The sequence below is a fragment of the Hypanus sabinus genome, chromosome 6 (genome assembly GCF_030144855.1).
Source record: "Hypanus sabinus isolate sHypSab1 chromosome 6, sHypSab1.hap1, whole genome shotgun sequence".
Lineage (NCBI taxonomy): Eukaryota > Metazoa > Chordata > Chondrichthyes > Myliobatiformes > Dasyatidae > Hypanus > Hypanus sabinus.
This window is the reverse complement of record NC_082711.1, coordinates 175721050-175739534: the sequence shown is the minus strand read 5'-3', so window position 1 is coordinate 175739534 and position 18485 is coordinate 175721050. Positions and strand designations below refer to the sequence as shown.

Genomic DNA, 18485 nt, shown 5'->3' with positions numbered 1-18485 from the left:
GTATCCATCATACTAATGTCCTGGAGACTGAGGCCGAGCGTCAGGCCTCAGATCGCCTTTATACAGGGGCCTGTGGGAGGAGCCACAGGAGCATTCAGCAGGGGGCCTGTCCAGACAGGCACATAGTTCACCACAGACATTTTGATCTAGCTGCAGGGTTTATGGCTTTTGCCTGCACAGATGCTGCTTGATCCACTGAGTTTTTCCAGCACTCTATTTTCTGTTTTAACTTAAAAAATATGGCTTTTGTGTACCAGAGAGTATATTTGCATTTGAATTTCCAGGGCATGGTACGTTGCAGACCAAAATCTGGCAAATAGGATAAGTAAAGATGGGCACTTGATAATCAGCATAGACATGGCAGGCCATAGAGCCTGTTTTGAACCGTATGACTATGTTTATTTCACATTCACCTAGACTAAATTCAAACAACGCATTCTTAAAAGCTTGTATTGCAAATTAGATGCTATGTCTCTGCTAGTTCAGCTATTCAGTCTTTTCCTAGCTATAGTATGTCCTATTTTCCTTAAATGTCTGCTTTATGAAAGAAGATGGAAATAGAGTATATACTCTAGTAAATTGCTGCTTGCTCTCCAACAGTGAATATTGAACAATTCTTCCCAACTTTTACAAAATTTACCATTTGATAAACTGCTTCTCCTTCTATGATAGCTTAGCATACAGCACCAAATATACTGCACTGAACAGATGTGACTAGAATAACTCACAGCATTTAAAAATCATTTTATTGGTGTCAGCACTTTGGCCTATACCAAAAGTAAGCCAGAAAACAGAAGTCTGCAGCTGTACTCAGGTATACTAGAATCTTTCAACATGGCTGCCCCTTATTTCAGTTGAGTCCATTTATAAAAACAGGCAAAAATTGTGTCTGCTGTTCCAAAGAATCCAGAATCACTGTAAAAACACAGCTTTACTTTAAACTCATTTTGATATTTTACAATAATCCTTTTTTTCCCAGTTTAATTGAAGTATTTATTTCATGTATAAAATATCTGTACACCCATTGGACTTTGAAAAAATAGCTGATAAAGAATAATTTAGCATGCTACTTGTATTTAAGTACAATGATGTTTTGTAAAAGCAATTAACTGATTTCACCATACAAAATATAATGAAGGTGGTATTTTGTACCATCATAAACATGTCAAGTCAATGATTTGCATAGTTGTAGAATCATTAGAACGATATACCAAGCTAGAGCATACTGCAAAGCTATTTATTTATTAGTAAAATACCGATTAAGTCCCTTATCTCATGGTTATTATTCTGTTACCTTGTAGGAAGCCAGAAAACAGAGTACACCCTGAGTGATAACTTGGCAAATCTTCAGCAGCAAATCTCCAACCTCATCCTGGAACTCAAACGTCTCAGTATGTTGGAAAGTAGCACAGAGTTTTCGTCCAGTTGGTCCCATTCCAATTGTTCCTACCCATACCTAGGGTACAACAGTGGTATAAGAGTTCATAATGATATCCAGGGTAGTTCAATATAAATGGAAAACCTGTAAACACTTTCTAAATTCCCCCCCCCCTTCCACCCACCATCTAAAAAACACCAGAAATCAAAACTAGAGCATGATGTAAATCATTACGCAATACTAATTTTCCAGAGGTAAAAGGATTCTGTCATTTTATTAAACAATCATATTATTGACAGTCTAACAAAGCAATAACGAGGCTAAAGCTCAATATGATAGAAATCAGAAAAGCTGGCAAAACTAAATATATCAGGCAGCATCTGTGGAATGAGGAACAGAATGATTGTTTCAGATCAATGACCTTCTGCTCGAAGCATTATTTCCAATTTTCATACAAATTGTCCATCTGTAACAAGGCTCATATGATTACTATATTATACATAAACAATAGTATGTAAATAACATCCTCTGACCAACACAACTAGCACCTTTCTTTGCGACATTTTCTCAACCAACCCAAATGAGATGTATTATTTTATGAATATGGGTGTACAAAACATTTGCACTGTTTCACTCACAAAAAAGAGAAAATCTGCAGATACTGCAAATTCAAGCAACATACGCAAAGCACTGGAGGAACTCAGCAGGCTAGGCAGTGTGGCCTCATCGTGACAGTAGAGGAGACCATGGATTTACATATGCTAATGGGAATTGGAAGTAGCCTGCCCCTAAAGCTCCTCCCTCACTACCACTGAGGCCCCAGACAGTCCTTCCAGGTGAGGCGAGTCTATTGGGGTCATACACTGCATCTGGTGCTCCCAGTATGGCTTCCTGTATGTCGGTGAGACCTGACATAGATGGGAGACCACTTCACTGAGCACCTACACTCTGTCCGCTAGAAGAGGCAAGATCTCCCAGTGGTCACCCATTTTAAATCCATTTCCCATTCTGGTATGTCAATCCACAGCCATCTCTACTGTCGTGATCAGGCCACACGAAGGTTGGAGAAACAACATGTTATATACCGTCTGGGTAACCTCCAACCTGATGGTATGGATGTTGATTTCTCAAACTTCCGCAAGTGCCCTCCCACTACCTTTGCCATTCCCCATCCCCTTTCCCCTCTCAGCTCATCTCCTTGCCAGCCCATCGCCTCCTTCTAGTGCTTCTCCCCACCACCATTTTTCTTACTTTTATGGCCTTCTGTCCTCTCCAATCAGACTCCCCCCTTCTCCAGCCCTATATCTCTTTCACCAATTTCCCAGCTCCTTTACTTCATCCCTCCCCCTCCCGACTTCACCTATCACCTTCTGTTTTACTCTCCCCTCCCCCCACTTTTTAAATTTACTCCTCATCTTTTATTCTCCAGTCCTGCCAAAGGGTCTTGGCCCAAAATGTCGACTGTACTTTTTTCCATTGACGCTGCCTGGCCTGTTGCGTTCCTCCAGCATTTTGTGTGTGTTGCACTGTTTCCCTTATGTATTAATCTGTCCTGTAGTGTCAGCCACTTGCTATTCTTTTTCCATGCATGTTCCTACAAATTATGTCAATTCCCACCCTTCAACTTTTAGTACAACATCTATGGTGTACCTATTGACTATCTTCCATTGTGACACCTTCTATGGAGCAAACCCCTGACAAAGATGAATGGATTGAATTATTGTAACTTGGTATAAACCACACTGCGCAGATTTACAATAAGCCAATCACTAAATAAACCAACCTTCATCACTTTGGACATTTTGTAGCTGTGGCAAAACACAAATAATACCATTTATTGTCAAGGATTGTGCTCTCATCAAACTCAACAATGGTATTACAATACAGAATTCAGTAAATGATGAGGCTATCACTTGGCTCCATGAACATTTATTTAATAAATAAACACTTAGTCAAATTAAACCAGATTTAAAGTGATGGAGGACATTCTGTTTGAAGAAATAGAATGGATTCAGAGAATATCATGATCAGTTAAGTAAATCTGTTGGAACAGTGTAAAACAATATTGTCATGATCTCTTGGAAGAGAAAACTTTGGCTTTAGCTTAACACAATGAAAATAAACCGAATGAGGATGACAACGATCCATAAATCAATTTAAACTAAAAACAATTCTCAGAGACAATACTCATTGGAAGAGAATATCATCCTATCTAAAGTGCCTAAATATATTAGATTTATATTCTTTAGAAGTTAAAAGGTCAAGGGGTGATTTTACTGAAAAATATAAGAAACTTGGAAAGCATGACATGCTATTATGTTTCCAATAAGCAGTCACAGTTGCAAGATTAGGAGATGGTTAATTAAAATGAGTTAAATAGGAACTTCTTACAGAGATTAGTCAAGTCAAGTCACGTTTTATTGTCATTTTGATCATAACTGCTGGTACAGTACACAGTAAAATGAGATGTTTTTCAGGATCATGGTGCTTCATGAAACAGTACAAAAACTACACTGAACTACGTAAAAACAACACAGAAAAAAACTACACTAGACTACAGACCTACCCAGGACTGCATAAAGTGCACAAAACAGTGCAGGCATTACAATAAATAATAAACAAAACAATAGGCACAGTAGAGGGCAGTAAGTTGGTGTTAGTCCAGGCTCTGGGTATTGAGGAGTCTGATGGCTTGGGGGAAGAAACTGTTACATTGTCTAGTCGCGAGAGCCCAAATGCTTCGGTGCCTTTTGCCAGACGGCAGGAGGGTGAAGAGTTTGTATGAGGGGTGCGTGGGGTCCTTCATAATGCTGTTTGCTTTGCGGATGCAGCATGTAGTGCAAATGTTTGTAATGGCTGGAAGAGAGACCCTGATGATCTTCTCAGCTGACCTCACTATCCACTGCAGGGTCTTGCGATCCAAAATGGTGCAATTTCCAAACCAGGCAGTGATGCATACACTTATATAATTTATTTACTTATCTATTTGTAAAGGGGGTTTCTTCTTTTTTCTTTATTACTGTGTATGTAATCAAAAGGGCTTCTTTGTTTTGTTAACTAGCAGGAATGCTAATTTACTGATAACGAGAATAGTATTCCTTTGTAAACCAAATGGGGATTAATGTTCTTTCTTCTGAGTCTGTAAGCTTTTGTTGACAGACTTTTGGGCAGATCGGCCTGAGGGGGTAGAGAGAGAGAACGCAATGCTGTAAGCTGGGTGAGGAACGGACCCCAAGCGGGGGTCCGAGGCCAGGAGGTACTCCGAGGAGGGGAGATGAAGCTAGACGTGCTTGGTTGACCACTTGGAGGGTCCTGAGCTGCGAGTCGAGGAGTTCGGAGGGGATCGAATGGTGGCCAGAAGACTTCAGTAATTGAGCTCCAACGGTTGTGCATGAAGTGGTTTGGACTTTGATAAGTTTGGCGCCTTTTCTTTATTTTTTTTCTTCATATATACTGTATCATTATTAATCACTTAGTTATAGTAACCTTTATAAATTATATTCATTTAATCACATATGGTGTACTGACTGTTTTTGGGCGAGGCGAGGACATCACACAGCATCCACACCAGCTGATTACCCACTTTGGCGGGGCCGAAGGCTGCTCCCCCTAGACGAGAACGAGCTGAGCGAGCCTGAGGTGACCCAGAGGGTTACATATTAATTATGGAGTTTGGGGACATGGAAAGCAGATGTACAGGAATGTTCAGACTCCAGGACAAATCTCTGTTTTACAGTGTAGCGCCAAATGGAAAACTAATATAGATCTCAGTTTATTTTCTCATCTCGCAATGAATAATGTTAAACCAAAATACCAAATGTCTATGATATTCTGTTAGTTATACCCAAGACGTAATCTGTTAATTTTTGATATTCAATAAGCAACATAATGAATTATTTATATTATTGCTTGTGTCATTATAAATTACCTTAATTCTCCCTCAAATGGGAGAATAGCTTATGTGATATCAAACCACATGCATTTAATCCTAGCAAGTGCTGTCAGCTGATATGTTGGCACATCTGGAATATGTTGGAAAGATTGGAATTCTTCCCAATAGTTACCCATTGACATATCTAGAAAGCGTTCATGGGACTTGACCATAACATACTTTCGGATCAATGTAAAACACGACAATAGGTACACACTGATTGTTTAAGATAAAGGAACCCTTAGAAGGTAGTGATCATAATATGATAGAAATCATACTGTAATTTGAGAGAGAGAGAAGCTAAAGTCAAATGCATTAGAAATAGAGAGGAGTAAAGGGAATTACAGAGGCATGAAAGAGGAACTTGCCGAATTTGACTGGAAGGGAACACTAGCATGGATTATGGCAGAACAGCAACAGCTACAGTTTCTAAGAGCAATTCAGAAGGCACAGGATAGATACATCCCAAAGAAGTATTTTAAAGGCAGAACGATGCAACCATGGCTGACAAGGGAAATCACAGCCAACAGAAAAGCAAAAGAGAGGGCTTATAATAGAGCAAAAATTAGTGGGAAATTAGAGGATTAGGAAGCTTTTAAAAAACAACAAAAAGCAACTAAAAAAATCTTAAAGAGAAAAATGATGGAATAAGAAAGCTATCTGGCCAATAATATTAATGAAGATACCAAAAGCTTCTTCAGATATATCAAGACTAAAAGAGAGGCAGGTAGATATCGGACTGCTGGAAAATGATTCTGGAGAGGTAGTAATGGGGGACAAGGAAATGGCAGATGAACTCAATAAGTATTAGTCATTAGTCCTCACTGTGGAATACACTAGCAGTATGCCAGATGTTCAAGATTGTGAGGGGGGCAGAAGTGAGTGAAGTTGCCATTACTAGGGAGAAGAGTGCTTGAGAAACTGACAGGTCTGAAGGTATATAAATCACCTGGACCAGATGGTCTACACCACAGAGTACTAAAAGAGATGGCTGAAGAGATTGTGGAGGCATTAGCAACAATCTTTCAAGAAACAACGGATTCTGGCATGGGTCTGGAGGACTAGAAAATTGCAACTGGCACTCTACTCTTCAAGGGAAAGAAGCAGAAGAAAGGAAATTATAAGCCATTCCATCTGACCTCAGTGGTTGGGAAGATATTGGAATTTATTGTTAAGGATGTGGTTTTGAGTACTGAGAGGCACATGATAAAACAGGCCGTAGTCAGCATGGTTTCCTTAAGGAAAAAATATGACTGACAAATCTGTTGGAATTCTTTGAAGACATAAGCAGGATAGACAAAGGAGAATTGGTGGATGCTGGATACATGGATTTTCAGACGGCCTTTGACAAGGTGCCACACACGAGGCTGCTTAACAATTTAAAAGCCAATGGTATTACAGGAAAGATACTACCATGAATAGAACATTAACTGACTGGCAGGAATCAAAGAGAGGGAATAAAGGGAGACGTTTCTGGTTGGCTGCCTGCTGGTAACTAGAGATGTTATACTGGGGTCTGTGTTGGGACTGCTTCTTTTTATGTTATATATTGATGATTTGGATGGCAGAATTGATGGCTTTGTTGTCAAGTTTGCAAATGATACGAAGATAGTTGGAGGGGCAGCTAGTGCTGAGGAAGCAGAGAAGCTGCAGAAGGACTTAGGCAGATTAGGAAAATGGACAAAGAAGTGTCAGATCGAATGCAGTGTCAGGAAGTGTATGGTCATGTACTCTGTAGAAGAAATAAAAACAGACAATTTTCTAAATGGAAAGAAAACTCAAAAATCTGAGGTGCAAAAACAATTGGGAATTCTCAAAAAGAATTCCTTAAAGGTTAACTTGCAGGTTGAGTCGGTGGTGAGGAAGGCAAATGAGATGTTAGCATCCATTTTGAGGACTAGAATATGAAAGCAAGGATGTAATGTTGAGGCCTCACTTGGAGTATTATGAGCAGTTTAGGGCCCCTTATCTAAGAAAGGCTGTACTGACTTTGAAGAGGGCTCAAGGGAGGTTCACAAAAATGATTCTGGGATTTAAAGGCTTGTCATATGAGCGTTTGATGGCTCTGGGCCTCTACTTTTGGAATTCAGAAGAATCAGGGAGGATCTCATTGAAACCTATCGAATGTTGAAAGGCCTCTATAGAGTTGGATAGATGTGGAGAGGAGGTCTAGGACCAGAGGACACAACCTCAGAATAAAGGGACATCCATTTAGAAAGGAAGTGAGAAGGAATTTCTTTAGCTAGAGAGTGGTGAGCCTGTGGAACTTGTTGCCATAGACAGCTGTGAAGGCCAAATCATTGTATATCTATTACCCAGCAAAACAACAGGTCTACAGCAGATGCTATCTCATTGGCTCTTCACATAACCCTGGAGCATCACGACAGCAAAGATGCATACTTCAGGCTGCTCTTTATCGATTACAGCTTGGCATTTAATACCATCATCCCCTCTAAGCTAATGAGCAAACTCCAAGTCCTGGGCCTCGATAACCCCTTGTGCAACTGAATCCTGGATTTCTTCACTTGTAGATCACAGTCAGTTTTGGCAAAAACATCTCCTCCTCAATCTCCATCAGCACAGGAGCACCACAGGGATGTGTACTTAGCCCCCTATTCTACTCACTTTACACCTCTGACTGTGTGGCTAAGTACAGCTCCAACATCATATACATGTTTGCTGATAACATCACTGTTGTGGGCTGTATCAAAGGTACATTCAGAAGGGAGATGGAAAATTGGCCTGAGTGGTGTAACAACAACAACCTCAGTCACTCAATGTCAATAAGACCAAGGAACTGATTGTAGATTTCAGGAGAAGAAGACCAGAGGTCCATCAGCCAGTAATCATCAGAGGATCAGAGTTGGGGAGGGTCAGAAACTTTAAATTCTTGGCTGTCACCATCTCAAAGGACCTGTCCTGGGCCCATCATATATCTATAATTGCAAAGAAAGCACAACAGCGCTTCTTCTTCTTCAGGAGTGTGCAGAGATTCGGCATGTCATCAAAAACCTTGGCAAACATTTCTAGATGCGTGTGGAAAGTGTGCTGACTGGCTGCATTTCAGTCTGGTATGGGAACACCAATGCCTTTGAGTCAAAAATCCTACAAAAGGTGTAGTGGATACAACCCAGCAGATCACAGTAAAGCCATCCCAACCATAGAGCACATCTACAAGAAACGCTGCCATAAAAAGCAGCATCAACCATCAAAGATTTTCACCACCCAGGTCATGCTCTTTTCTCACTGCTGCCATGAGATAGAAGGTAATGGTGATTTACACCACCAAGTTCAAGAACAGCTATTACCCTCGACCATCAAACTCTTGAACAAAAGGGGTTGAATTACACTCATTTAAGGACTCTTTTATCTTGTTATTTCATGCTTGTTATTTATTGCTATTTATTTATTTATTATCTGCATTTGCACAGCTTGTGTACAGTTCCTGATGTTTACAGTTTACATACCCTTTTTACAGTTACTATGAAGTATACCTGCAGAAAAAATTGGCGACATGCATTTACTCTGATAATTTTTACTTTGAACTTTGACTTTTGATATTTAAGACAGAGGTTACAGATTCTTGATTAGGGCATGAAGGGTTACAGGGAGAAGGCAAGAGATTGAGGCTGAGGGGGAAATGGATCAGCCATGATGAAATGGCAAGCAAACTCGATGGGCCAAATGGCCTAATTCTGCTCCTATATCTTATAGTCTTATGATATTGTACTTGCTTTTAATACCAATGAATAAGCTTAAATTTGTTTTTTTTCCTCTGTAAATCAAGCTTTATGTGGTTTTAGAAATAGTTCCATTTACCTTGTACAAAAGTACACTTATTGTTATTAAAATAAACTAAATGAATATAATGTTCTGCATAATAATGACCTAGTTGTAGGAAGCATATAAGGAAATGACAGTATTAACAGATAATGAAATTTAATTTAAATCATTACTGCTTTCCAGTGGTGAAGTAGTTAAGGCAACTAACAGGCAATGCATTTCTCAGCTACACAAATGTAACATAACCTTCTGTATTATATTGTACAGATCTAATGGAGCAAAACTTACGACATTATGAGGCTAACTTTTCTGCTAATAACCACTGTTTAACTCATAAAGTGGTACTTCAGCACTGATGTTGACTGATAATTTGCAGATGTACAGGTAATTTCCTAACTGCTGACATTTAAACTAGAGCTGTAACGAAGTGTGATTTTTATTTAGCTTTGAAGCTTTAACTGTAAAAGATAATGAAGCTTTGAAAGCCATTTTAAGTTAAGATTCAGTGGGACATACAAGATCAGGAATGAAGGGAAAATCATCGTGAATGCAGAGCACAAGAGCCAATATGCAAAAAGGCAGAAACATGCAGCAACATGATCTTTCAGCTGATATATTAGCTTTAGCATTAGCTTTCAACAAAATAAAGTGTTCTTGATTCAATTCTAATGAAACATCAAACTTTAGAAGAAACTATTCAGAGCAACTCAACACTGTTACAATTAGAAAAAAAAACTTTTCATGGCTGAACCTGTTTACAAGATTTCACCAAATACCTTCCAGGATGAATTCTTCAGATCCAAAACTACTGTATACTAAATTCATCATCTTATTACAGTGGACTTTAAAGCTTTATGGCATTGTTCAAGAATAACAAAAGTTCCTCATTCTTTCTTCAAATGGAAACAAATTACCACAATACTCATCACATTAATATCTTCTTGAATCATAATAGCTATCATGTTTGCCTGTGCTGGAGAACTTAGAAAATTACACATTTCATAGACCTAAAGTACTTTGGGACACTTCTCAGAAGAGCATTCGGCTACTCTGAGAATCAACATTTTAATTCTAGAAGAATTCCAGCAGTATTTACTTTTCAAACTTTCTTTGAAAGTGTCTCACTACTCTAATCACTGCATGGCTACCTTTTCAAGCAGAATAGCAAATATCCCACTATTTCATCAATGCATCAGTAATCTAGTCATACTGTTGCTATCCTACACAAATCTGTTTTACACTGCACTGAAGTACATACCAGGAAGACAACATATGCCAAGATTGACGTTAGCATTAAATCTATAATTTTATTAAACAATATTTTTACACTTCATCTTAGGGAGCAATGTAAGAACGCAAACTTATTTTGTTGATTCCCAAGTTTGATCATTTTCCGAGGAAAATTAATGTACTATTTAGATATATGTAACATATTAATCTTGTGTTGCAAGATTCACAAAAAGATACATATTTTAAGTTTTCATTTGAGGAAACTGTGCTGATTTTTTTTAAACAAAAGTGGCTTATAATTTTTATTAATTTTATTTGTATATCATCAAAGTAGGACTATTTTCCTGTGCAAGAAATGACAGAGGAAATGAGTGGGTTGTTTCTCTATGCTGATCATTCACTGAATGGTATAGTAGTGAACCAGCATGTGTGTAAGATAAGCTATATGAGTGTGCTCATTATTCAACTATTTTCACCCTAACCTGAACTGAATGTTACTCTAAGGGTACAATAGCTCAGAATCAGGCTGACATTCCTAAATAACTGCTCTTGGAATACAAGCATAATGCTGGTAGCTCCTCTTTTAAGAATCAATTACAGTAGAGAATTGTTAAAAAGTTCAATTACAGTAGAGAACTGTTAAAAAGTTCACTTGATCTAATACTTTCAGCAAAATCAACAACAATCCCAGAAGATGCCCTTACTTTCTAAGCACTGCAATGTAACGTTATTGAAGCAGAACATTTTATATGCAAATTTAAGAGCATATATCTTAATTTTATTGCCAACCGTGCTATCTGTTCCTATATGCATTGCCTTGGTGGTCTCCCAGTCAATTTTCTACACTAACATTTTGCAGACGAGTGCAATTTTCACCCCCAGTTTGCTTTGATCTAATGCAGTATTTATTAATAAGGTTTAAATAAGAGCTAAGTACACATATGTTCTGTTCTGCATAAAATGTGCTCTGTTCATTATTTCAGTTAACCAAAATAAAGAATGCTATTAGTGGGCCTCACCAGATGGCATAATCTCAAGTGAAAAAACATAAAACTAATGAAGTCTCAAACATTCCTGTGGTGCATCTATATAATGTAGATCTTTGAACTTATTTAATGAGTTGTGTGTATAGACTATATCCATGATTTGCTCCTAGTCACTTAACTCTTTCACCAATCCAGTGGCATGTATAACTGGACAAATTGATTCCAAACCCAAAGCCTTAGTACTATATTTAAATTAATTTAGTGCAAATCCCAGAAACAAAATAATTCCTAGATCTCCAAATGCACTTTTTGAAACCTACCTTAGATAAATACAATCAACCCAATATTATCGTTGTTCAGGTTATCTTTATTTTATTCAAGAGATGCCATGCAGAACAGTCCCCACCAGTCCAACAAGCCATACTGCCCAGCACCCCACCTATTTAACCCAAGCCTAATCACAGGACAATTTATAACGACCTATTACCCTACTAACAGGTATGTTTTTTGACTGTGAGAGAAAACCAGAGCACCCTGACAAAACTCATGCACTCATAGAAAGAGTATACAAACTTCTTACAGACTGCGATAGAATTGAATGCCGACTCCCCAAACTGTAATAGTGTCATGCTAATCGCTACACTACCGTGGAAGTTTTCCCATACAGAATTCACAAACAGCTAGCCAAAATTTTGAGGTATTAAATAAAATTTGTTCCAATGGAACTTGTGTGAATAAAATTTTATTTTTAACTAGAAGATCATATGGCTTTGCATTCTGGAAAATCAATTCCCAAACCCTCTCCTTCAAAACATCTCTGCACAGAACATTTTTCTCAAATCATTCAGTTAAATACAATTTAAATTAACTTCTCACATCAAATATATTTGTGCAGTATAGTTAAGTTGAATCAATAAGACAGGATTGCTTACTGCTAAGCAAAAGCAAAGTTCTCTGTGAAAAACACTGTTTCCTCCACACTCCACCGGACTACTGGGTCATCAGTATAAATGTATCCACCAGGAAATATTCAATGTTTGAAGTATAATGTACAATGACTATTTAATTTCAATTCAAACATTTGTAATGCCCTGGTTATGATTTTTACTGCTAATGCTGTAGGTTATTTCATTTAGTAGCTTTCTAGAAAAGCAGTGGGCCCTGCTGGTGGAATGTTTGGGTTTCAGCCAAAGATAAAGGAAAATTATGTTCAACATAGAAATGTTTTGTCAGCCAATCAAGACAGTGGAACTGGGAGGTTTTAGAGAGGGCTGGGTGGAGAGAGCTTTTGTGAAGGACATGGTGGGGTTCATGGTCTTTTGGCAGAGCTGCAGGGAGGACAGGAGGGAAGATGGCTGAGAATGCCATGGGAAGGAGCATCCCCGTTGCACAAAATACTTTATGTAGACAAACGACTCCGAGAAGAAAAGGCCAATACTCCCAAGAGAGAGCCCATTGTTCCAGATGGATTTCGAGCGAAGTTCAGAATGTGATGGGTGCTTTCACACAGTAAAAAGGACAACTCAAGATGAACTCCAACTTTATGTGCACATTTGTACTGGGTTAACTGAAATGGACCCTTTTTTTCCCCTTTTTTCTTTTCTTTTTAACCACATAACATATAACCATATAACATGGAAACAGCCCTTCTAGTCTGTGCCGAACACCTACTCTCACCTAGACCCACTACCTGCACTTAGTCCATAACCCTCATTCCTTTCCTGTCCATATACCTATCCAATTTTTTTTAAATGACAAAATCGAACCTGCCTCTACCACTTCTACTGGAAGCTCATTCCACACAGCTACCACTCTCTGAGTAAAGAAGTTCCCCTCGTGTTACCCCTAAACTTTTGCCCCTTAACTCTCATGTCCTCTTGTTTGAATCTCCCCTACTCTCAATGGAAAAAGCCTATCTACGTCAACTCTATCTATCCCTGTCATAATTTTAAATACCTCTATCAAGTCCCCCCTCAACCTTCTACACTCCAAAGAATAAAGACCTAACTTGTTCAACCTTTCTCTGTAACTTAGGTGCTGAAACCCAGGAAACATTCTAGTAAATATCCTCTGTACTCTCTCTATTTTGTCAACATCTTTCCTATAATTCGGTGACCAGAACTGTACACAATACTCCAAACTTGGCCTCACCAATGCTTTGTACAATTTTAACATTACATCCCAACTCCTATACTCAATGCTCTGATTTATAAAGGCCAGCATACCAAAAGCTTTCTTCACCACCCTATCCACATGAGATTCTACCTTCAGGGAACTATGTACCATTATTCCTAGATCACTCTGTTCTTCTGCATTCCTCAATGCCCTACCATTTACCATTTATGTCCTATTTTGATTAGTCCTAACAAAATGTAGCACCTCACACTTATCAGCATTAAACTCCATCTGCCATCTTTCAGCCCACTCTTCTAACTGGCCTAAATCTCTCTGCAAGCTTTGAAAACCTACTTAATTATCCACAATGCCACCTATCTTAGTATCATCTGCATACTTACTAATCCAATTTACCACTCCATCATCCAAATCATTAATGTATATGACAAACAACATTGGACCCAGTACAGATCCCTGAGGCACACCACTAGTCACCGGCCTCCAACCTGACAAACAGTTATCCACCACTACTCTTTGGCATTTCCCATCCAGCCACTGCTGAATCCATTTTACTACTTCAATATTAATACCTAACAATTGAACCTTCCTAACTAACCTTCCGTGCGGAACCTTGTCGAAGACCTTACTGAAGTCCATATAGACAACATCCACTGCTTTACTCTCGTCAACTTTCCTAGTAACCTCTTCAAAAAATTCAATAAGATTTGTCAAACATGACCTTCCACACACAAAACCATGTTGACTGTTCCTAATCAGACCCTGTCTATCCAGATAATTATATATATCATCTCTAAGAATACTTTTCATTAATTTTCCCACCACTGACGTCAGACTGACAGGCCTATAATTGCTGGGTTTACTCTTAGAACCCTTTTTAAACAATGGAACAACATGAGTAATACGCCAATCCTCCGGCACCATCCCTGTTTCTAATGACGTTTTAAATATTTCTGTCAGAGCCCCTGCTATTTGTACACTAACTTCCGTCAAGGTCCTAGGGAATATCCTGTCAGGACCTGGAGACTTATCCACTTTTATATTCTTTAAAAGCGCCAGTACTTCCTCTTCTTTAATCATCATAGTTTCCATAACTACCCTATTTGTTACCCTTACCTTACACAATTCAATATCCTTCTCCTAAGTGAATACCAAAGAAATCGTTCAAAATCTCCCCATCTCTTTTGGCTCCACACAAAGCTGTCCACTCTGATTCTCTAAGGGACCAATTTTATCCCTCACTATCCTTTTGCTATTAATATAACTGTAGAAACCCTTTGGATTTATTTTCACCTTACTTGCCAAAGAACCTCATATCTTCGTTTAGTTTTTCTAATTTCTTTCTTAAGATTCTTTTTACATTCTTTATATACCTTTAGCACCTCATTTACTCCATGCTGCCTATATTTATTGTAGAACTCTCTCTTTTTCCAAACCAAGTTTCCAATTTCTAACTGTTTCATAAAACTGATATTTGTAAATACACTTCCTTTATAATTTTATGTGGTGTACAATCCGTTATTTTGTGCCAGCCTAAAACCACGTATGGGCAGTATTTACACAGCATTAGCTCAAATCAAGTTTTCTTTAATTGGAACAGCACGACATTCCTTTCTGGCTGAACCCCAATCCATACCGACCCTAGACAGATATTGTTTATGAAAAGTGGCCTTCTTTCCGTCGACTTCCCTGGCTGGTCACAGAGCCAGCTAATGTGCCAAGTTTGCAGGGGGTTGCACATGTAACAGTCATTTAATTAGATCTCCACCTCCTACCCAAAAAGTAAGATGGCAGGTTCCTGGCCAATAAACAAGTCTATAATTTTTAACTAGCATAAATTGCGTTTCATATACATATTAGTCACAAAAGCAAAATATTGCTCATTTTACAAATGGAACAAGCTTCCAGAGGAATTAATCAGCGCAAATACAATAAAGACATTTAAAAAGAAATTTGGGCAGATACATGGATAGGAAAAAGGTAAAGGGACATTGACCAAACAAGGGCAAATGGGATTAGCATAGCTAAGCATCTTCATCATAATGGACAAGTTGGGCTGAAGGGCATTATTACATGTTGTAATATTTTGTGACTCTTAAGACTCGGCTAAAGTAGAAAATGCCGGAAAATACACAACATGATATCAGTCCCTGTGAAGAGAAGAGCAGTGCTAATGCAAATAAAAGTACTATCAATGCATTTTCACATTTTGAAGCATCACAAAAGCATCACATCTTGTTACCTGAGAGTTATCAATTACATGATTAGCCTCCAGCTGGATACTGAACTTCACACCCAACTCGGAAGAGAATGATTCCATTGGGGACAAAGTTCCAGACGACAGAATGATTGATCTAACAACATTAAGATCTGAACAAGCCTACAGAGATAACAGAAAAATAAAAACATTTTTGATTACTATTTCAATAAATAAAAAATTCAGGTAACTCTTTCTTGGTTAAAATATATTATGAGTAGCAGAATGTTTAATCACCAGAAAGTTATTATTTTGTTCTTAGGTTTACGGTCAGATAGATAGACCTCATCCTGGCAGTGGAAAAATGTAAAAAGAACAAGTGGAGAAAGCATGGGTAAGGAACTAGCAACGACTACAATGGCTGGGGTTGCAGTGATGGTGGCTGAGGGTTCCCACCAGGTGATGTTGGGTTGCTAGGTAATGCTGCTCAAGGGCCAGAGGCCCTCTTCTGTGCTCCATCTCTAAATAATAAAAAAAATTAAGGAAAACCGAAAAAGATGGAAAAAGCAGGCCAAGCACCATCTGTGGAAAGCTAAAGTTTAGCATTTAAAATCTAGGAAGAACACACAAGCAAGAGAACAGGACAAGATGACAATTGAGAGAACAAGGGGGTGAAAAAGTAGATTAAAGTAACACAGCACAAGGCAGCAAAAAGATACAAAACAGAAGGAGCATAGAAAAATCCAGAAGGTCAATAGGAATCAGATAATGAAGGGAAAACCACAATAAATTAATGCATCATAAAGTTGAAACAATTGTTGATAACTGCATAGTTCAATTAAATTCTTTACTCAGGAAATAGAGTTGTCTGTGCACCATTCATTAACACCTGAAGAACATTCAGGCAAGAACAGATAGGTGATGAGTAACTTTCATGTTAAATATGATCTGGACATGGACCACCCCAACATGACAGAGTCTAACAAGATCTTACCATTCAATGACATTTCCATTACTGAGGACCCCAAAATCAATATCCACAAAGGGAAGAAAAGAGGTGGGTCTCCATTACATAGAAATGTAACTGAACCAATCACTTAAAATAATGTGGCTATGGAAATAGGTTGGAGACCATGTACCTGCATTAAGTAACTCACATCCTGATTCCCAGATTCAGGCACATGACAGAACACTCTATGTGAGCACAACCCCAATAACAATGAAAGACCTCAACCTTATCCATAATAAAGCAATCCACTTGACTGCTATTCACCCTTAACATCAACTCCAACCATCACTGGCTCACTGTAGCAGTAGTATGCATCTTCTATAAATTGGATGGCAGCAATCCAACAACTCTGCAACAGCACTCTATATACCTAAAACCCCTTTCAAGGAATGGTAGATGCAATCAAAGACCACAAACAGCAAACTCTGACTAGAAGAATAGGAAGTGATTGACATGGCAGAGCAAGAGGACAGTCCTAAGCCAAACTGTGATTGGGCATGGGGCTAGCAATACCATCCTATAAAAACCCAGTGCAAAAAAAAAGCCAACAGAAGCTCCAAAGGCCTCATCCCCAGGAAGAGGAAGGATACACCAAGAAATGGGCTAACCTTGGGGTCAATTTGAAAATTGGCCCAGGGCAGAGGACTCTGGTGAACTGCTGTCAGCGGCTTAAGTAAGTAAAATCAAGGGGCTAGTGCTATGGCAGAGTGAGAGGACCAAGAGAGGGAACAGACAGAAAACCAAGCAAAACAGGTTTCATAATAATCTCAATGCAATAGTTTGCAGTATACATGCCATAAAAATTTACTATCTTTAACTTGTATTCTCACCCACTGAATCACCACCTTTCAAGTAGTGCAAAGTGACAAAAACAAAACTGTACTGTTGCAGTAACATACTCACCACTGCTGGATTTAAACACCAAAAGTTCAAGGACAGTACCGCAGACTTCTTGCGTGCATTTCGCTTCTTCTGAGGCCGTACAAAGAACCCATTTTCATCAATGAAATCTGGCTGGTTGGTCCATGTATATACCTGCTGTACTGCCACCCTATAGTCATCTGCAAAACTTTGGGAACAGGATACTACAATCAAAATGGTGATAATGTTTATCACAGCAAACTTCCCCTCAAAGATCATGCAATGTTCAATGTTAAAAGAAAATGCAGCTTCCAAGGTATCAAATAGACTTTCATCAGCCAGAATTATTAAAGAGTGTGCCAAGTTAGAAACTTCATAGACATATTTATAATATATAATATGCAGTTAGACACAATTACAGTTATCTGAGAATAGAACAGGCTGCGAAGTGCTTTTTACTTTGGTATACTACTATTAGTAATTTAGGTGAGCAAAACTAAAGCTAAACTTACAGAAATTAATATTGCAAAATTAATTTAAATAATTAATATCTGTGTTTCTAAAATATGCACTTCAATCCAAAGTTTTTAAAACACATTTATTTTATCCACAGATGGAAGCAATCCCTTCACTGTAAGCTCATAAAAATAATAACCTTGAAGAAAATGTATTGCAATCCACTCAGATATGTTTAATTGGAAATGATCCTAGGCTTTAATATTGTAACGATCATGTTGTCTGTTGCACTGGATTAAACTTAACCCTTGGTGTTCCACCTCTGAGATTTGCATGGACAAACGCAATTCTGATTTTTTTTTTTAAAAAGGGGGCTCAATTAGAATAGTGAGAATGCCTACATGCATAACTGCCACCATTTCAGGAAAGATTATAAATTATCTAAGTAACAAGCAGGAAAACGTTTTGTTGCTGGCAGTAAAGGGCTCATCTAAGATTTTAACAGCATTCCAGAAGCTATA

At 38.4% G+C, this 18485-nt stretch overlaps 1 protein-coding gene across 1 annotated transcript in view; it reads right to left on the bottom strand.

The window, feature by feature from the left end:
- The window catches only part of brip1 (BRCA1 interacting helicase 1), a 257110-nt gene that overhangs the window by 157468 nt on the left and 81157 nt on the right, over nucleotides 1-18485 (bottom strand). Inside the window, exons 12-14 of the mRNA XM_059973652.1 lie at nucleotides 17551-17716; nucleotides 15684-15821; nucleotides 1295-1456 (exon numbers count right to left, since the gene is read on the bottom strand). Of these exons, the coding sequence (XP_059829635.1) occupies nucleotides 1295-1456; nucleotides 15684-15821; nucleotides 17551-17716 (466 nt within the window). The remainder of the gene's footprint in view (nucleotides 1-1294; nucleotides 1457-15683; nucleotides 15822-17550; nucleotides 17717-18485) is intronic.